We start from the raw sequence: 21,860 nt of genomic DNA, 5'->3' as shown, positions 1-21,860 counted from the left end.
AATTTTATTATGCGATTTAATTGTATTTATATATTTAAAATATATTTAATACATACGAGCATCAGCTAGTTTTCTCTAAAATGTGAAATAACAGCGAAATAAACGAACTTGTAATCTCGGTATTATACTGCATTTTCTACATAAGAGCATATATTATTGACCATTGTCAATAGTGGCTAACATTTTGAGTTAATATTTATTTTACACACTCATTTTTAATTGTTCACTTCGAAGTATTTAAAGCATTAAATGTGGTGTTGGTTGAGTAGTATTTGCGATATGTTTATGATTTAATTGTTAGGTAAATACATTTTCGTTGTTTCCAAAATATGTATACTAATATTATAAATTTATTTTCATTTCTCTCGAGCGTTCTCTTTTGTTAAATAAACAACTCAATTAAAAACTTCGATTAAAACTCAATACCGAACTGATTTAACGATATATAATAGATTCTTAGTTATTTTTAAATTTATAGACCTATTTCATGCTTTGTGTATTTCTCACTTAGAAAATAGTGTACATTTATTTATCCAGTAATAGGGTGTCCAAATGGAAATAGGATAATCAGCAATCTGGGAACCAATTACTTGAGTCTAATGCAAACGATGCTAGTGCTACGTTTTAACTGCTTCCTGACTGAATAATTCTTTTTCCATACAGTTTTATTGGTACATATATTTGGTTAACACATTTACTGTTTCCAAAATAAATATCAAACAAAGAAAGTAAAATAAGATAAACAAAACTTTAAGAAGAAATAATCCTTCCCTGCCTTTTCAAATAAAGAAGGGATGGAAAGAGAAGTGGGCTCAACTGGAAAGAAGAAGGAAAGGAAAAGGCAATCTATGTCAACTTAACGCATCTGCATTTTATTGTACTTGCCAATGGGTAGCGATCACTTCTCATTTTAGCGATGTCAGGTAGCCGCTTGCTAGTTTGCCACCTTTCATTATAAGAATAGAAAACAAAAGTTTATCTTAATATATCTAGCAGTAGGAGATTTGAGATCCGTGTTCTATAACATTCAATTTCATAACATTCAATTTAAAATGTAGTAGCATTTTAAATTCAATTATTTATAACCCACTTATATCGGACTAATAAATCTCATAAAGCGAGTCTGTCTATTTCTTTGAACGCTGTAATAAGTTCAGAGCACTGTGAAGTACTGCACTTTAATATTGGAAGCTAAATCATTTTTACGAGACAGCCAAAGAATTTCATTCCGAACTCAATTTTAATATAGTTATTTTGCATTTTAGAAATTAATTATTATCCTTTTTAAATTTAAATAGAAACATGTATACGATAAAGTTAAACAAATGTAGGTACAGGTTCGATACCACTTCATCTGAACAGCTGAAAGTAATTCAAGAAAATTACTTCGAATTTCACTATATGCTTCGGAACGCACAGAACTGAGCTTCGAAAATCATATATTTAACCAACACAAAACTAAATTAATTAACATAACGCCTAAAAAAGCCACCCAGTAAAATACCAAACATAAGTTAAGGCATAAATGGACCTCATAGGAAGAGGGTTGCGTTAAAGTTACACCAACTTGTTAACGTCTTTTGTCTCGATATTACGTCGTGTTTAGAAACTTCACTAATCGCGGCGAACGATTGAGTCATCTCTAGGAAGTTAAGGGGAGTCAAAAGGACACTTTGGGACTCGCCTAACGCGGGCGCTGAGTGGTTCAATCTAATCCATTAATTATTGATAATTTAACATGGTGATTGAAAACTGTGATTTTATTTCTATTTAAAAGAACAATATAAATAAGTGATGTATATAAAAACAGTTATTTTGAACGTTTATTGTGTCCCGTGCGATATAATTTATATAAAAGTTAAGTAGCAAAGAGTAGGAGGGCTTAGTCAATAATCTACATATGTGTTCTATAATTCATACATCATAACTTGGGAAAATTGTCTAGGTCGTTATCTAATTCTGGAGCGCGCGAACAGCGACAGCAATTTGTAGCTGGAGCCGAGCGCTGCAGAATTGTTCAAATTATCCGAACATCGACGCCGGAGTAACGTGTCGCCTGCAACGACTGCGGCTTTGGGAATTTCCTTCAAGCATTCACATAGAAAATTGTAAAATTTAATTAAAAAAATACTCACACTTACATTAACAGCAGTTATTCTAAAGCTTCTTCTTTCTCTTTGTGAATTTTCACCTCAAAATATAAAACGTAAATGCGTTTAGTTCAGTAATTACGTCGTTAACACGTTTACATTTAGGCACTGTTCCAAATGTTTCACATTACCATCATTACCTACCTTAGGCTTTGAAAAAAATAAAGAAATATGTAAATAAAACTACAAACACAATCTGAATATCCGCATTTAAAAACATTGAATGTAATTAATCACTGTATTAAGTATCTATTTAAATCTAGCTTCATCTTATTTTATAATGTGAACAATTCTATTTTAACAAATTCAAGAATAGAAATAAAATGTATTCATTTCTCGAAATTAAAATACAAAAATTCAAACTCTTACCATATTATTTTAAGATCAAATCTTATTTATCGGAGCTGCAAGTTGTGACGTAAATTAGTTAAACAAATGGCGTTTTTGAATTTTAATTGCCACTCACTTTATTTATATTTCAAATCTCTTAATTTTAATAACTTTTCACTTTGTTCTATTTTATACATATCCCCCACTCGGAAGCTTAGAAGTTATCAAATTCACGAGTTTACTAAAAGCGGTGGCAATTTAAACCTCAAGGCAAACGCTGCAGAATAGTTTGAGTTATTCGAATATCGCAGCTTGAGTCACGTTGTCGTCGTCTAAGATGATTGTGGCTTTGGTAACGTCTCAAATATTTGCTTTACCCATCACAAAATTCCCATACAAGGAATTTTCTTGGTATCCAGTGCGAGAATGCAAAACCTACAAAATTATTTTACAACTATGTATAATTGAGTTACCTTACGGAAGTCGTAAATATAAGGAGGGTAACTATAAAATAATTGTTTAAATAAGATCATCTATAAAAGTTATGAAATTTAAAAAAAAAAAAAAAAAAAAGTTGAGCAAAAAAATTTAAGTGAATCAAATTGAAATTTCAAAATATTAACAAGTCGGCTATGTAAACTTCATTAGCATAAGTAAAAAAAATCCTAACCTAAATATAAGTCCCGAAACGCTGTTAACAAATTATTAAGACCATAAATAAACACACATGTGTTTGCAGTATCTCTAAATAATGGCGTGTTGTTCTGCCAACTGCAAAAAGTACATTAAAACTTTACGCCTCGTTTATATCGTTGCAGTCGAAATTTTTGCTGCTAATCATTTAACTGCTTAGACTAGAAATCCGCTTACTTTGTCCGGCTTAAAAACAGAAAGTACATCATTTAATTTATTATTATTAAACACGTGTTAACTAAATAGCTAAATAGTGTAGTGTTTAAGTATACCAGAGATAGTTTACTTTCAGGACTAGCTGTCACCCGCGAATCAGTCAGCTCGGAATGAAAAAACTTTAGTAGCATATCATAGGCTGCCTAAGTGTTCCTCCATACTAAGCCAAATTTCTACGAATAAAAGTTGAGCATTTGTTGAACCTTCAAATAAATATACATCCATCCAACCAACATAACATTCGCATAATATTAATTAGTAAGAGTAATAATTATGGTTTTAAACTGGACGGACTAAACGCTACGTGGTATGCTGTGAAAAACATGATATAGATCATATTATCTATTATGTAGAAAATCTGCTTATCTGGAATAAAGCATTCCTCCAAGAATTTATGAGGAACAATATTATAAACTTGAAATTGATTTTAACAAAATTGCTAAAGTCTGTCATATTAATATAGGCAACACTGACCAAAACAAATTGACATTGACAGTCGAGATGACATGACCCATGCCAAATTGTCTTTGGTTTGATTTGAATTTTTAGGGTTTGCTGTTGTATACTGCTACTTTTTAAGAAGTATTCTATATTTTTTAGAATCTTAAATTCCTAATATCAAAAGTGAAGTGAACTGAAAATAGTACAATGACTTACGATCGTATACATAAATTTCTTTTGAGATCTATTGCTAGCCGAGGAGTTATTGCTATGCCAGAAATTAATCAAATAATAAATACATTCACAGGTGATAGAATAATCGTGTAAAATAAACTATAAAATAATCCGGTTTTACATAAATTTATTTGTTCCAGAGGAGATCGACGTTTCTCCTAAAGATCTTATTAAAGACATAAATGAAAAAATACGACCCTTCCAACAAAAGATCAAGATAACTAATGATGAACTTACCTCAGAAGAAGTTGTTCTGTTTCTTTCTCTTGGTTATGATGATGCCACTAAATCTCAAAATATATTCTCCGCTACTGAACTTGAATACTTCCGAATTTTATTGGAACAAATTATGACCACAGCGACTCGACAAATAACTGGTATACATGCCATTAATTTAGTGAGCAGTATGAAGTCTTCATTTACTAAGACTGATGCACAGGTAAGATATATTAGACGTAATAGTTTACATTTTTAATATTAAAATGGAACCTCCTCATTTATAGAAAGATCTTATGAAATCTTCAAATCTAGGTGGCGCATGACTCGGAAGGGAAGACATTGACTGTTACACGGTTTAATTATTTAACATAAATTCAACTAGCGGTTGACAAATGTTTCATTAATAATTCTAAGAAAATCAGTAGCCAAATAACTAACACTCTTTTAGTTACAAGATTTAAAAAAAACAAACAATAATCATAACACAATAACACACAGTAATAAATTGATATCTTTGCATTATTTCAGAAGTTATTAAATGTGTGGTGTCGGATGCGATATTTAGATAAGGATGATACTAATTATGCACTTGGTGTTCGAGCAATTCATGAATTTGAAGGTTACTTCAGGGAAAATATGCCTGATATTATTGAAGAATGCTGCCTTTGTAAACAGGTTGTGTTTAGGGTAAGCAATTTTATTTTATAGTTTTTCAACATTATTGATAATTAGCTATTTGTTTTCAACCACATAGCTTTTAATGTCTTGTTTTTAACATCTTTAAATCTAGCACTTCTAGGCTATCTTTATTTAACTACTATTTCATATCCTTCAGCTTTGTGAGTTATTTTCCTTTTTGAAGGTAAATTAAGTAAGTTTCTTTTCAGGATTGTAAAATTACAATATAATATATCACTTCACATTCCTTCTTGAAGCTTTGATCGTTAAAATTTTTGTCAATCTCTATTCCTAGATTTTTTTTGACAATATATTCACTAATTTTACATAAGAAAGATCAATGTTTATATAAATGTTACAAAAATTATTTTCTAACTTCAGGGTTGTAACTGTCCTGGTTGTGGTTTAGCTGTTCACACGCTATGTCTAAACAAATATTTGGAAAAGCTACAAAAATGGCCGTGCTGTATGATCGACTTTAATCAGGCACAATTGGACCGTTTGAATTGTGTAGGGTGAGTGTAATGTTTTTAAATATTAACCTTATTGTTCTATTTTTTATATCTGGAATTAAATTTATTAAATTTCTAGTAAAATCTAGTTTCTGTGTAAGCCATAAATGCTAGAGATACTTACGATAGACTAGCTGTCGCCCGCGACTCAGTCCTAGTAGCATATGATTTTGTACTAAAGTTGTGGCAGAAACCCACAGTGAAACTACCTCATCATCTCAGCCACATGTAGCCCATTACAGGCCATAGGCTCCCCCAAAGATCGTCATTATTACCGATCCTATGCCACCCTGATCCAGGATATTCTCGCAACCTTGACGAAATCATTGGTCCATCTAGTGTGGGTCTCCTTAAGGTGGACCGATGAAACTATCTACTTGAAACCAATTAAGATTAGGAAATTGTGTTCAATTAACTGCTTTTACACACTTCGACAAAGCTTGTAATATTTTTACATTGTCAATTCCAGATTGTCACAAAGTGTGCGCTTGAGAGAAACGCAGGAGACAACGTTTGATGAAACTGTACCTCTTACATGCAGTTCTATGGATGTAGATGATGGCACACAGGAAATCATACCAGAGATCTCACAGAGGATCACGAGGAAGAGGAAGAGACCAGAATAGGGTACTTTTTTCAATTTAGTTTTATAATTTTTATTTAAGTAATATTTTGTGATTTTTAGGTTTATTAAGTGTTTTTTTTTTTCTAAAATTAAAGCCGTGTTAATTTTTTTTATACTTTCTTTATTGATTTTTTTTGTAATTAAATATTGGCTCGGTGAAAAAGTTATTGTTTTAAAATATGACCAAAGCATACTCTGTACTATTCTTAGCTTTATATAGCTAAATAAACATTTTCAACTTTCTTCCTCACTAGTTTTGCTGATTTTGGATAGAAATCCAATAAATATTTCCATTCGTCTAATTTCAAATAAACTATATCAACCACAGTTCTTGCTCGGAATGAGAAAAAATGTTGTACACCAACAAATAACCCCTGTAATTAGAAATTAAAATATTAAAAATGATGCTTTATTTTTATTTCTTTTATGAATATTATTATGTTACTCGTAGATGTGGATTTACATTCTTCTTTGTTTCGATTCAAAGTTTAAATTAAATAAACAGAGGTACGTCAATTTCCATACATGGCGGTCATATTGATATTTAAGTTTTTTAGTGATTTCTGTTTTGGTTTTTTTTATTGGAATTAAATTTATCAAAAGCCATGAAAACCAACAATTACACTTGCCTGAGCTATTCCAAAGCTATCTTCCGGTCCCAGAACATCGTAAATAGATTCAGTTAAGTTAGGATGCACTGTTAGTACTTCCACCTAAAAAAAAAGTACTTTAAAACCCATAGTAAAAGCCCATAGTTTCAATTAATAATGTTCGTTGATTTTACTACGGAATAAAATCTCATATTCTAAGACCAAAAGTTTACAAAACACGTTCACCATCATCTTTACCTCTCCTCTATGTATAAAGTAGATACATTGATCGGAGTCACCGCGTTGCACTATGTAGTTGCCAGGGAAGAAGACACAGTGCTTCATCCACATCACTAACATTCTCTTAAAGTCTTCGTCCGTTTTCCCAAAGATAACAGACTCTCTTATATGACTCCCATACACTGCTTGCATCACTTGACATCGTAAACGGAATGGTAATTTGTACACTAATTCTGGCATCTGAAAAATGAGTGTTTTCAATTATCTTCTACCCAAAAGCACTTTGCATACTTGAATGTATATCTTTTTCTTATTACCTAATAGGAATGTAGGTATTTAACACATGGATAAAACATTTTGTGGCAGGTCAAACCGACCAAATTGGTAAGATACTAAGATGTATGCAAACATGTATGAACATGGATAAGGCGACAGAGTTGTTGCCAGGACTGCGTCAAATAGATATCCGTCACCTCTGCCTATCCCTCTATCTCGGGCGTGAATTGTGTTATTGTCAAACCAGCTTGTATTTGGTTACCATGATGCATCAATTCTGTGATTTGTTTCGAATACAGTCAACTGTCCTTATTCGCGATCCCGATATTTGCGTTGAAAAAAAAATTGTAGGCATATTTATGGAACGTAACCATCGCGTATGCGGAAATTTAACTGAATAAATAAATGATTAACCGTAGGTTTCTGAGATCCAAAGCTCCGTACAAAACATCGTCATCCCTAATCTGTGACAATAATATTTAAACAGAGATTTTGCTCTTAGAATCCCAGCGTATGTATGCCAGTCTTTTGTAGCTGTTATTTTTTAAGAAGCAATAGGTATCTAAAGTAAAGTATAGCCTAACCAAGAATATAAAATTCCTAGCCCGGGGATGCAATTTGATACTTAGGGTCCTTCAAGAAGCGAGCGTATCACCATCTCAAAGGCCGGCAACGCATTTGCGATTCCTCTGGTATTGCAGATGTCCATGGGCGTCGATGAACACCTTGGTGTTCCCGCTGCTCGTTTGCCCCCTTCTCTTATAAAAAAAAAAAAAAAGGTAAAATAGGTTCTCACTTGTCTTCCCTGCTGCCGGTTCCACAGTTCGCATACATAGTCCCACATCTTGTTCATCTGATGGTCACTAAGATCAGTATCTCGCAGGCCGTCTTTCAGTTCATTTATCTGATAGTCATACGCGATACGAGACGACGAATGTGCGGTTATCATCGCCGACATTTCTGATATTAATAGACCTGGGAACTCATTAGATTTAACTATATTTTTCTAGTGTCGAACATAGCCAAATGCATATTATGTATTAGACTGACCAGGAATATAAAAAAAAACCTCGACTTATTGCGGAAAAATATGAAACTAATTCCTTTGTGCATATTACAGTGATTTAATAAAATACCAATTTAAGCATCCCCGGGCTAGGAATTTTATATTCTTGGTTAGGCTTATACTTTTTAGATATACATAGTTGTTTTTAGTTAAACTAGTAAAGATTTCGGGAACGTGAACTTGCAGTTACGCTCCACTAACATTTATACGAAATCATTGTAATCTCTATTGTTGAAAGTATATCGTCAAGTTATTAAAAAATAATAAAAACTGTTACTTACCTGTGCAAAATTTAATTATTATAATAACGATAATTGTTTCGATAACTTCGAAATCGTTTTGTGAAGATACATCCCCGGTGCCGGTTATTGTCAATAAATTTATCATGTACCATAAAGCAGTTATGTACAGTGAGAAATATTTTCCCTGTTAAATATAAAAACTAAAGTTTATTTTAATAACAGATAACTCTTAAATATACGAGATGAGATAATTGAGCTAAATATTATCTTTATCATATAAAATCGCTGATATGTTTAATTTCTCACCTCTGCATATTGTGCACGTAAATTCAACTCTTCTTTGGACATCCAATTTGCAGATTTACAATGAACAGGCGTGAGGCAAGATAGTTTGAAGAATAAGCAGGCGTTCACATGTGACAATATCGACGCCCATATAACAATAGTGCTGTAAGATAAAATAATGACATCACCAAAAATTTTATATGAAATTCAATAAAGTTACTACGCCTCTCCTTTCCTAAAGGAATCCCCTCTTTTACAGAAAAGGCGTAGTACCAAAAGTTTTCGAAACATCTGTTTATTGCGGGTCGGTGCGGTACATCAGGTGAGTAACTATTGTGTAAATCTTTATAGAAAAGAACAGTTTGAAAGAACAATTTGAAAATATACTTACTTTAATTTTAAAAATAAATTAGCGGAACCGATGTTTATTTTCCGATGTTGTCTGTACGTGAAGAGATAAGTAATCCTGAATAGTTGCGGTGTGCGGAGGTAACAAAATAATGCATTTTGTATGTTCGGATTTAACTGCATCGCAAATGCTAAGTAACAAACCGGCAGAATTGACAGGAAGTCTCGTCTTCTCAGGAATGTTTTGGAAAAGTACCTAATGCAAAATATCATCAAGAGTGCAGCATGTAACTGTGGGATTTCACTAACGTAACACTTGTATTTAAACGTACTGACATCTCTCTTACTCTATTTGATAAAACAGAGATAGATATATGTTTTAATAGAAGTGTTTCGGCTGTGAAATTTAATCGTAAAACTATATACTCTATGCACACATATACACATACTCTTATATTTCTTACCTTACTACTTATTTATTTTCAAATATTCGGAAACGCATCGTTTCCGAGACCAAAACACCTGTATAAAACATATTGTTTTCTTTGTGTTGTCAAAAATAATGACAGGCATGTCGTAAATAGGGATTTTGATCCCAGAAACCAACGATAAGTCCTTATATTGTTATATACTAGTTTAATTTTTTTCACGTTTTAATAACGATTAAATCAATTTACTTACATTTTTCTTACTTTCTTTGGATTGAGAATATAGTCTCCATATCTATTTGTATAACCTGTATGCATATCTAAGAAGATCTTATAGATAAAAATAATATCGAATACTATACAAATATATAAGAAATAAGCATTCGACATGAAAGCCATTTGATATACCAGTATCATGAAATCAACGTATGATAGACACATAATAAAATAATCTGGAAATAAAAATTTTGGTTAGGTTTTATACTAAATTGGATAGGTTTTACACCTAATTGGATAGGTTTTACACCTAATTGGATAGGTTTTATTCTAAATTGGATAGATTTTACACCTAATTGGAATGGTTTTATACTAAATTGGATAGGTTTAACTCTAATTTGGATAGGTTTTATACTAAATTGGATAGGTTTTACACTAAATTGGATAGGTTTTATACTAAATTATTTAAAATTGTAAACTTTCTTAAATAGCACTTACCCATAAATGTGACAAACTTCGAATCCGGGACAACGCTACTTCGAAACCATCTGTAATTAATGTTACATTACATTATGTATTTTTTTTTATTCTAGATCTCAATTTTATATCTTAAAATTAAATTATAGGAATCCGGGACATTGTGATTCAATTGCAAGGTCTTTATACTATTTTACTTGTTTTCAATTTACCTTCTTATTCCTACTTGATATGGTTATAAAATGTGTATGAGATTTGCTTTATTTGTTCTTTAATAATTTCTTTACATTTGCCTTCTTTAAAATGTATAAGTAGTACTTGGATCAACAACAAACAGATTGATTTTGAGGACGGAAACCTGGTGCACCGACCCTACGTAAGTGGTATAAGGTCAAGGAGATGATGAAGTAGTACTTGGATCAAATATGGATTTCGCACACACCTGTGTGGCTTGAACAGTAACCATTTAGCCGCAATGTACTCCGTATTCCCTATTGATGAAAAAGATCTTGAACCATGAGACTCAGTTATACTTTTTTCTGGACTCTAAAAAATTATTGTCATTACTAGTTTTGATAAGCAATGTATAGTGTACAGTGTACCTGCTTCGGTGGGACATGTTATTGACATACACAAAACATGACAAGACAGCTCCAGTTTGACATTAATAGGGAGACGCCTAATGCTGTACTTAAGTTCCATTTATGACCACCAATGTTTTTAGAAAACTTACTTACATCTGAATATATATTAACATCGTTGTCCTCTTCCTCTCCTGATTCGTACGTTAAAGAAAATGGCTGAATCTAAAGAGCAACACAATTTGAATAGTAAGCTTCTTTCATTTTTTCGTTATTTTCATGTGGCTACCATTAGAGCAGAATATACTCACCTCTACGCTAGTTCTTTCCGACATAATAGTAGATAGAACGTAATCTTTGGTAGTGGAACTAAAAGATTCTTTTACTTTTCTTAATACCGATGGATAACCCTAAAATACACATTATATAGATAAAAAAATAGTTTCCTTGGGACAAAGAAAAGCCAAAACACTAAAATCACAACTTTTTGTTTGACCCTTTTACAGTTTCTCGTACCGCTTTTTATTAGAAAAAAGTAATGTTGAATATTGAAACTAACCTTCAAAATAGTATAAAATTCAGTTCCTGGTATGGATAATAGGTCTATGTTTCTAGATGCTACAACATTCGATTGTGTTAAATATCTCGATGCACCTCGTATATTACCAAATATACCACCAGGCCCCATACACGCTTCTACTTCATTGCTCTCCGATATTATGTCTACCTGATGATTATTACATGCATAATGGCTCGACATTTCCTTATGTTCACCTTTTACCATACTACCTCGTCTCATATAACATAAAATACATACAGAAAAGAAAATACTGACGCTAAACTATTTGCAGTCGAATTTCACATACATATATTTCTGACGACTCTTATTCTGGAGGCGTATTCAACCTATTACATCATCTCGAGGTATATATCTAAATCGTAAGTTTATAAATTAACATGTTTCCGTATTAGAACTTATGCTGTCTAGATTTCACAATGAATTAATTTTGAATTAAATGAGTTTGGTCAGTATATAACGTGGGCAATAGAAACATATGTTTTTTTACAAAAGTTACTACCCACAATATCTTTAAATCATTGTGCACAAGTGCATTTATTTCATGTTTTGGATTAGAGAGTGTTTATTAATGTAATAGAAATTTGATGGCGTAATTACGTAAATTAATTTTAATCATCTAAACCAGATTAACAACCATCGATAATTGAAGACCGCTCTATTAACCTTTGCGACCTCAACCTTCAGAATCCATTTCACGATATTAGTTCCCATCAGGACTACAATTTATTGAGCCTATTAGAAGATTATATCGTTAGAAATAGTTTTTAAACGTATATTTTAAGGTGAACTGCCACGACACTTGCGTTAACGTATGTCGTCTCTGTTTTTACTATAGAGATTTAAAGGAACAACAATATGAGTTGCTTCTACTGTCGAAACCCACGAATGTGCACACAAGAAATACATCATCTGTGTTGTTTACTGACAAATATCATTATACCTATAACTAACTTAAGGTAAAAGGGCATATCAAAAGAATTAGTCACGATACTTACTTTTCCTCGGTAAATTATATACATGCTGGTTATAACTTCATTGGCTCTGATCACCATGTAGCCTTTTTGATAATACTGCTCTTGCAACTGCTTCGCGAAAGATCTGAAGAAGGAATATTCTACGTTCTCAAACAAAGGTATTTCTCGTAGTGTTTTTTCATACATGTACAATACTGCATCTTCGTTTAAATTAGAATGTAATTTTCCGAGTATAGTTTGGTGCTGTGGACGTGAATAACGGTATATGTGAGAAATTTAAAATGTTCCATTCTAAACCATAATATCGTCTTCATCAAAGACACTAACAGACCAACCGCCAGTCCTTTTCCATTGATACTTCCAATAGTCAATGACCGTACGTTTAAGTGTAAAAGCAACTTTCTCCCTATTAAGAAATAGTTCTAAATGTTTCACGTTTTCTTGAAAGTTCGTCACCATCTGATCAGCCATCGCTTTTAATGAAGCCATTCTCGCGTAAACGTATCTAAAATAAAGTAGTATTATCATGAAAGAAAGAAATGCATTTTCCTTTATTTTATTTGTGTAATGTCTCACGAAAGTTTAAACAATTCAAAATATTTCTTTTGAAAATCTAATAATATATTTTCAGATGTAGTAATGAAGTTTTCACATTCATATTTTGAAACAAAAAACGCTCGTAGTGTTGTGTCGAATCTAATGCGTTTTACTTTACTAAGATTATAAGCACCTGCTTTGAATTCATAAAAATAAATTATCTGTTAAAAGGAGCGATTTGTAAGGGAATAAATTAAAAACATCTACCCACCCGAAGAAGAGAAATCCATGTACAATGACGCAAATGGAGAGGACCATGTGGGTGGTATCTTGCGCGATGATATCACCGAATCCAGCGCCGCTAAAACTTGTAGCTGACCAATAATACGCCAAAAGGTACGCCTTCGCAGGCGTTAGGTTTTTCACTTTGAATGTTTTCGCTTCATCTAACCACGAACCTGTCGATTTTATTCATACCTAACGTTAATTCACATTTTAATCTATATTTCGTATAAAAGAGTAGAAAAACTAATAATATTCCTGAATTATAATTATGAAGACGATGTTCTTTGAACCAATTGGTTCTTATTCATTCACAGTTTTCAAGTACACATGCATGCATGCATAGCATATTTACTTTTCGGTTAACATCCAATATTAAAATGTAAGGCAACGATTGACATAGTTAGCAAGTAATAAACAAAAAAGTTTACCAAGTTGACAAATCATATTTCCATCAGGATTATAAGTGGCCTCCATTAAAGGTCCTTTTGCTGCTAAAATCCCTATTCTTTGTTCAAACTCATTTTGATCAGATGCAACCACATATGTACATGACATTGTTATTAAAATGGACGTATACAGATTCAAAAAGAAGACCGTTAATAAAGTGAATTGTACAACGCTCATAAGATATGCCTGAAAAGAAATACCATGTGAGGTGATACAGACAAAACTTAAAGGTAAAGATTTTTAACGGAAACCTAATTGTAGGTCAATAATGACGGTTATATTACACGACAATACTGGATGTTACATTTTGGATATGGTAGAGCCCGCAGCAGCAGATAAATGAATAGACAAGTTCGACCAGAAAAGTACCACAACACAGGCATTGATGGTAGGTCTTTTGTGTTTTGTTAAAATTGTTTCTTCTCCTTTTCTTTATTTTCTCCTGTTTTTCAGGTTCCAGGTGTTAATGGGCCTACATTAAATTCATTTTTTGATTTGTAATTACTTACCCGTTTTAAAGCTCCTATGGATTCAGTCCAAAAAGCAGCATATAATTTGTGTATTTGCAGAACATTAATCATTCGCAATATGCAATGGTACAGATGATTATTTATATAGTGTTCTTCCTCCGTATGGTTCTCGTTATGTCTCGGTACGAAGATTTTCCATAAAGCGTACCAAGGAAAACATGTAAGGAAATCAACTACAAATGCGTTCTGCAATAAAGATAGTTTTTAATTAACAATTTTCAACTATTACCTTATCAATTATCATCATCTTTTGCTTTGCTATCATTGGTCTTTTAATAAATTAGTGTTTATAATTCAAAGGTGACTCTTAGAATGTTTTATTTTCTTTTCTATTTTTCTATATGAAAGATTTTATGGACGTGATCTAACCGTGATATAATTTTTAGCAGTCAAATACGGATGATAGATTAATTGATTTTTAGCGCCATAAAAAGCAACGTGCAGCATCAAATACAGATCGACGTAAGCAATCGTTTCGAACACTAATAAAGACGTGTTGTAATTGCCATATAAAGGAGCCATTGAGACAATGATCTGAAAATAAAAAAAAGTTGTTTGCAATATCATTTGTAAGATATTGATCGTATGAACATAACAACCTTCCAACGATGCGTATTAATGTATAATAAGATACTTTACCGGTATTAATAAACTCATTATAAAGGCCGAGGAAATTCGAATTATAGCCCAGGTCTTGAGAAAAATACCGTCCGGTTTTATGGCTATTGGCATTAGTAAGTACGGTGTTAATTTACTCAGAATTGTGAACTGATTGAATGACTTGAAATAACTCTGGTTCTTCCTTTTATAATCGTTGTAAACGTTTATGAATGAATCTGAAAGTAATACTTATAGATTTATCTATTCAATAATACAAATTCTATTTAGTGAAAAAAATATTATACTTAACATACTGTCTAAAAAATCTTGCAAAAAGCTGGTGATTTTCATTTTCGGAGCCTTCTCAGAAACATTATAATGTTGAAAATATGCTTCAGCGCTTTGCAGTTTAGCTTGATCTGCGATCATTTTTAATTCTTCAGGAGTAAGAAGACCATCGTGTTCTCTCATATCAGGAAATAAATTTAGCGCTGACGTGTATGCAACGTGACTTATGCTTATAAGCTGCAACAAATAATTATATTTCATTGATGATATATCGTTTCATATAATTTATTTCCGTGTTCTGATTAAGGAAGTCAGGTTTATTTTTAATAGACCTATGGGACTACTAGTGAACATTCTAATTTTTTTTTGCTTTGACTTCGTGTCCAACTACAGTTGGAAGTCAGAATGTAATTATATTTACCTTACAATGAGTTAACGTAACAACAGTATTGACAGCTGGTACTCCGTACAACATGACCAGCAAGCCAAGATGGTTTCCGGGACCTACGACGCGTTCCTTCTTTGCCTCTCTCATAGCTTTAGATGTTACCAAGCAATAACCCCTTTCTATAATATATAACTCTCTTGGTATTGTTCCACCATAATAAACTATTTCACCCGGTGGAAGTATTACGTCTCTTGCCACTGTAATACGAAATAATATTTTAAGAAGTCGCTAAAACTGTAAAAAAAATTGTTGAATGACAATTTATCGGTAGGTGCTGATATGCTGAGTACAACATATCTCAATGGCCTTAGCTTCTCTGCCAGAATTCCTGGAAGCACTATTACGGTACTTTTTTTTACAATATTTTTTCTTACTTCCCGTTAAAGTCTGTATGTATGCTTTATTCTTCACTTGAAAAAATTTAATCGACGTTAAGGCTTTGAATCGCGCTTGGTGTAGAACCTTTCTCCGTAACTCTGAAGGTACCACTGTTGTGTCCAACCAACTCTGATCTGTTAATTCTACCCCCTGCAACAAGATTAGTATCATTAATTCTCGATCCACATTTCCCTAACTCTAGAAGAGTAATTAATGTTGAATGGAAAATTGTAAAATCATACAATTTGTTATTTTAGCAAAATAAAATTGAATCTGTGTATAGTTAGAGTATTTAAAGCTTTCTTACAGAATTATATTGCCATTGTAATTCGTAAAACGCCATGATTCTTGATTTAATTGCTCTATGCATATTGTTCTCCTTCATGAATTTATCGATGGTGATAATCACTTCTAAAAAGGCTGTTTTTGTTCTAAAACATAAATTTAAATAGCTCTAGTTAAACGTTATTTAATTTAATTTGTATTACTAGGACGTAAAGTCGATAGAACTTAATATTGTGTGTTTAAATTGTTATTTAATTTAATAGACCTTTCAGAAACTTAAGAATTAAAGTTTCTTTTATCAAATATGCTATCGAATTAAATCGTAAGTTCATTTTTACCTCGACCAATGTGTTACTACAGAAGAGAACTCCGATATGCAGTATCCAGTTAGTAATACTCCGAAAAGACTGAGGAATGCGACCAGCCCCATGTCATGTTTATCTCCTGGAGAAAAATCACCATACCCGACAGAAAGTAATAGAGTAGTCGAAAAGTATATCGAAGTTACAAGTGGAAATTGAGTCTTGGTAGCACTGAAATGATTTCAAAAAATTACTTCATTATACTCAAGTGTACGCTACGTGCTTAGTTTAAACTAAGTTGTACTAATCCAAAATGTAGTCTATGACACTGAAATTTCAGTAAGATTTTGTTTTACACGTACCGCATTTGTATTGCGACGGGTTTTTTAATATTTTCTGTAATAGCTCTTGCGAACCATGAATTCTGAGAGCAGCGCGCTACGAAACATGATTCCATATAGAGAATCACTCCACACCAATAGCATAACAGACTTACAAATGTGCAGTATTTCGCGATCTGTGAAATAACACGCATAAATACATACATTCTAGGATCTTGATATCTTCAAAGAGAACGGAAATTTGACCACGAAAATAAACTGATAAATTTTGAATCAGTGTCGCTCTATGGCATACCTTAATAAGAATCGAATTGGATAATAACTTTCTTTCCAGTTTCTCAAAAAAATATGTTAAACGCCAGACAAGGCACAATTTAGTCCCTTTGAACAGATAAAACAAGTGTTCTCTGTAATCATCGTAGTACATAGTTGTCGTATGTATTGTTACTATATACTCGAAAGGTATTAAAGCAAATATATCCAAATAAAACGACGGTGAATTTAGTCTGTACTTCAAGATGCCTGAAAACTTTTTTATATGTCGCTTTTTTGTTTTCACAGCAGTCACCAATGAGATACATATGTTAATAGACAATGAAATAGATGTAACGATTTCTGCATAGAATAGGGAACCGTCTGGAAAATTTCTTTTGATTCCGATATAAAAAGGATATAGTATACAAATATAGAGAACTACTAAGAGCATGTATAGCTCCCAGTATCTTGCCAGATAACACTCGGATTCCAAAATCCATGGGAATTTGGAATTAAGGCAAGTGAATGATGTAGTTCTCTTTTTTATGTGATCGGAGATAATGTAGAGATCTAAACAATTCTCATCAAGTTCATCATCTTTTGTTAAGTTCACTTCCGTTTTCCCTGTTAAAAATTTCTAGTTAATGCTATGTTTTATGTAAATACGTGTTTTAAATTTGTTAGTTTCAGTTACCTTGTCTGTATCTTAATTTATCTTTCAAACATTTGATACTGCTCTTTTTACGATCTTTAGAAACATAAATGTTCAATAAGAATTGATCGTCGCCAGTTTGATTTTCTTTTCTAACTCGACTTCTAGCGATTCGTTTTAATATATCTTTACGTATTTCTCCTATCAAATCTGGGTACGTGATCATTAATTTAGTGAACTCGGTCTTTCTTAGAATTTGACATTCTACATAAGTTGCAGCTTTTACCGTGCATCTTGCTGTAATTTGTTCAAAATATATATTTAGTCGTTGAAATTTATTTACTGTTTTTAATTAGTTTACTACTCATACCTGGAATATTTAATATCAAAGCAATTTCTCCAAAGCACGTTCCTTTTGAAAACGATATCATTGGACTCTCGTCGTCTTCATCTGATAATAGTTCTAAAACACCACTTGTTACGCAAACCTAAATTAATTCAAAAAAACTATTTGTACATGTGTAATTCACTTAAATACGAGAATGCTTTTTAAAAATTTAAAATTAAAAAAAAAAAAAACTATTTTACATAGCATACCATAACAGTTTTGTTCTCGTTATGATTATAAATAATATCTCCTGGTAAATAGAATCGATGACCCATTCTCACGGAAAGACGTCTTAAAAAAGCTTCCGGTAACTTTCTAAATATCAATGAACTATAAAGTGGTACTGCGTTCAGGTCATAGCAAATTTCCATTTGTAAAGGAAATGGAAGGAGTTTTAATAACTTTGGCTTGAAAACTCCTGATTTCTCGTACCAAAGATCTTCATAATATCTGTAAAACATTTTAAAAATTACAAATGCATTTAGTATGTATAAAAATAGGAATAACATTGATGTACCTGATAATACGCTTGGTTGTAATTTCATCCATTTTAATTAATTTGAGATGATTTTGTATTTTCTGCAACTGCCTTACATATTTCGCACGACGCGTGGTTATGGTAATAAATTGTGAAGTCAAAGATCCAACAAATACTATGGTAGTAAGTAAAAATCCGACTAATATAGCTGCTGTAGCTGTGACTCTTTCAGCTGTAGTTACCGGGTAGAGATCGCCTAAAGCATTTGTAGTAAGAAACATAACAGACCAATAAGCACATATGAAGTACCAATCAAACGTAGTCTCCGTAGGTAAGTAAACGGCCGCCACGGACCAAGAAGAACGATTCTTATGTATATCATAATTTCGATAAGCATACAAATACCATAGACAAGTCCAAGTATGAACAGATAACACGAAAAGTATTAGGTATTGAACCAAAAACGTGGTCCATTGATTGCTGCCGGCTTGTGTTGATCTGTCGTAAAAATATTCAATGATTCTGTAGACACGTATTGTAGCGATTATAGGAGATATTGTATAGAAATCGAAAAAAGAATGATCTGGGTCTATAAAATAGAGAAGAGAATACGGAACCGCCAAAACTATATCTAAAATAACACGATACAAATCAGGTTCCATTAAATTTAGCGTTTTACGCCATTTTTTGAAGAATTTCAATCCAAATATGATAACAACATCGATAGCAAAGATGGCGTTCAAACTGAACAGTAGTATGATGATCCAAAAAGATTTTTCTAGTCTACGGCAAAATGTATACAGACAAGATTCTAAAATATAGGATACAAAAAGGACAGAGAGGATAAATATTTTCCATGCCGGATTACAATATATTAGCATAACATAACGAAGTTTTCTGTTACTGTAATCTGTTCGTGGTTCTTGTAGTATTGCGTAAGTTTTTGTTGGTTTTTCTTTACCGTCCGTCTGAATTCTAGACAATCGCCCAATTCTTGGTGCAATTTTAAACTTCTTTTGTCTGTCTGTTTCATTTCTGTATTGATATACATCTAGTGAAGAATCTTCATTTTCATCACCACCTGGAATAACTTAGAATTTTAACATTAAAATATTCCGCTACATAAAGATTGTGTTTTATGACACATTATTGATTATTAAAATCTAATCAAATAGGATAAATACTCACTCATTTTTAGTTTATGAGATTTGTTATATTAATTGCATTTAATATAATTAATTCCACAAATAACATCAACTGCAATGACACGCAATGGCCTAACAAACAAACAATCTAGTAGGTTTGTTTTTATTTAAACTAGGGGTCTACTAGTTCGAATTTCAATCATTTTGAATCTGACACTTTGACACATAATGTGTTTGCTTATAAAATCTAAGTTAACTAACTTCACTCTGATTGATGACTGAAATAGGTCGCCTGATTTAGTTAAACTTATGTCATTTACTAGTACCTATATTCGTAAGTTCGTAACCGACAAATTTATTTTGATTCTGAAAGGAACTTAAGAGATAACTTAGGATCGGGCAAGATGAAAATTCGTGATCCTTGCATCGAGTCACACTTATTTTGAATTTTAATACGAACATGTCGATCTAGTGATATAAACTAGATAAACTTAATAAAAAATAGCAATAGTTCAATCCTACAATTAGGATTTAAAATGTGAAATTGTGAGGTTCTTAGCGTTCTTACAAAAGGCAGATACAGGTTTTTTTACTAGTACGCATTGCGTAACATAAGATTATGATCTCCATTTTTTCAATAAATCATGTAACAGAAGCTTATTTTTAGTAACAACATTTTTAGGCAATGCTTCAAAAACTATTTTCTCATATAATTATGAAAAAAACGTAAGGTTTTTACATAGACTTTAGAAAGTAGTTTCCTGTCTTTTACCCTAATAAGTGATAATGTCAAACGTTAAACCTTTGTTCGGAAGCTTCTAGATGACGTAATGTTTTCGACACAAGCTCTAAAACGAATGCGCACGGCACTACAACCTACATACGCGGACATAACATATATTATGATTTGACGTCGTATTAATTTCGTATTGTATCCTCTGATCCATGACTAGATAAGATGATTCATTGAACAGAACATGCTTGACGATTACGTTACTGTCATCTTAATCATTGTTAACAACCTTTGCGTTAGATTCGGTACGTAAGACATGCCTTGCCTTTTAGGTAAAAGATTAAGTCCAGCCGGATCTGGACCTTTCACATCTTTGTAGGGCTTTTTTCACTTTTGATGTTCTTTTTATGTTTACTAGTCACCTATTGGTTGAAGTTTGACCATAATTCATAGTCAAGTTTTTTAAAAATAACTTTATGTAGTTCTTTGTCACGTTAACTTTAAAATTGTCAAATGTGTTTCGTTCTTGCTATTTTCCTAACAACGGGTAACAAAGTTTTCGTTTCACGTATTAATAACATTACGACATTTATCTAAACAGTCTGACTGTTACACACAAATTTAGGGCAAACATTATATTAGTTTATTAGGTACTGTACTTTTTGTGTAGTCTATAATTAAGCAAATTAGTACTAAGATACACTATAATTAGATCAGTTAGCCACTACATAACCTGAGACTATGGTCAAGTTCTAGCTCATTTATTATAAAATATGTATCACGTAGGCCATTCGTACACAAGGCTACATAAATCTTCGATACAATGCGATTATAGTATCTAAGCGACATACGCAATACAATTTCACAGAGGTTCGTACATAGGCACTCTTCGCCGCCGAAGCTAGTCCCTCGCTATCCGTTTTACTATCATGAATTATGATCAGTAAAAAAGTCGCCGCGATTTTCAAGATGGCGGAGCAAATCTCTATATAGTTGACGTTATGTAAATTCGAGTCGGGGGCTTAGTCGCTACGCCTGAACTGACCGAATAAACGATTCGCGTAGACGATTTAATGTTGTGTGTACGGACTGCGCGCTACGCGATACTCACGATGGAAGGATCGGACAATAATCCCTGAGATTTGTGCAACACAGTATACGAAGGGCCTTAGGATTTATGTATTAGAGTCCTGATTTTATTTCCATCTTCGTAGATCCAAGTTCCATAACTCGTAGATAATTAGTCTGGTAGCGAGCTACCATAGAGGGCGCGGGGCCGCATAATCTCAGCGCTTTTATGGCAACACTGCTCGGTCTCTGCGAAAAATGTTGTCATATAACGATTTCGAATGTTTTAACTCACTGCA

The 21,860-nt window shown here is 32.5% G+C and overlaps 2 protein-coding genes across 2 annotated transcripts; one reads left to right on the top strand and one right to left on the bottom strand.

Moving 5' to 3' along the window:
* Nucleotides 1–3,952: 3,952 nt before the first annotated feature.
* Nucleotides 3,953–6,099, top strand: LOC106717656 (non-structural maintenance of chromosomes element 1 homolog). Its single transcript, XM_014511567.2, has 5 exons — nt 3,953–4,137; nt 4,205–4,503; nt 4,812–4,970; nt 5,343–5,476; nt 5,943–6,099. Exons 1-5 carry the CDS (start codon nt 4,038–4,040, stop codon nt 6,097–6,099), a joined length of 849 nt encoding a protein of 282 aa, XP_014367053.2. The 5' UTR covers nt 3,953–4,037.
* Nucleotides 6,100–6,255: 156 nt separating this feature from the next.
* Nucleotides 6,256–19,877, bottom strand: LOC106717662. Its single transcript, XM_045679404.1, has 32 exons — nt 19,804–19,877; nt 18,655–19,696; nt 18,347–18,587; nt 18,120–18,237; nt 17,792–18,046; nt 17,138–17,721; nt 16,864–17,018; nt 16,538–16,732; nt 16,222–16,345; nt 15,911–16,064; nt 15,510–15,733; nt 15,115–15,325; nt 14,840–15,036; nt 14,570–14,734; nt 14,180–14,386; nt 13,652–13,856; nt 13,210–13,396; nt 12,729–12,906; nt 12,423–12,644; nt 11,407–11,574; nt 11,159–11,257; nt 11,004–11,072; nt 10,709–10,812; nt 10,288–10,337; nt 9,827–10,025; nt 9,189–9,401; nt 8,819–8,960; nt 8,552–8,696; nt 8,001–8,179; nt 6,947–7,168; nt 6,728–6,811; nt 6,256–6,472 (listed from the first exon to the last, which is right to left on the bottom strand). The coding sequence occupies exons 1-32, from the start codon at nt 19,805–19,807 to the stop codon at nt 6,311–6,313; spliced, it is 6,504 nt and encodes a 2,167-aa protein (XP_045535360.1). The 5' UTR covers nt 19,808–19,877; the 3' UTR covers nt 6,256–6,310.
* Nucleotides 19,878–21,860: the final 1,983 nt, after the last annotated feature.

This window comes from Papilio machaon, chromosome 9 (genome assembly GCF_912999745.1).
Source record: "Papilio machaon chromosome 9, ilPapMach1.1, whole genome shotgun sequence".
NCBI classification, from domain to species: Eukaryota; Metazoa; Arthropoda; class Insecta; order Lepidoptera; family Papilionidae; genus Papilio; species Papilio machaon.
This window is presented reverse-complemented; position numbering and strand designations above follow the sequence as displayed.

Bases quoted from the DNA above. Each gene is read 5' to 3' on its own strand.
- LOC106717656 (XM_014511567.2), top strand. From the start codon at position 4,038: ATGACTTACGATCGTATACATAAATTTCTTTTGAGATCTATTGCTAGC. The intron at 4,138-4,204 runs GTGATAGAATAA...TATTTGTTCCAG, and splicing joins AATAATAAATACATTCACAG to AGGAGATCGACGTTTCTCCT. The intron at 4,504-4,811 runs GTAAGATATATT...GCATTATTTCAG, and splicing joins TTACTAAGACTGATGCACAG to AAGTTATTAAATGTGTGGTG.
- LOC106717662 (XM_045679404.1), bottom strand. The intron at 11,258-11,406 runs GTTAGTTTCAAT...TGTGTATTTTAG, and splicing joins AATTTTATACTATTTTGAAG to GGTTATCCATCGGTATTAAG. The intron at 8,697-8,818 runs GTGAGAAATTAA...TATATTTAACAG, and splicing joins TACGTGCACAATATGCAGAG to GGAAAATATTTCTCACTGTA.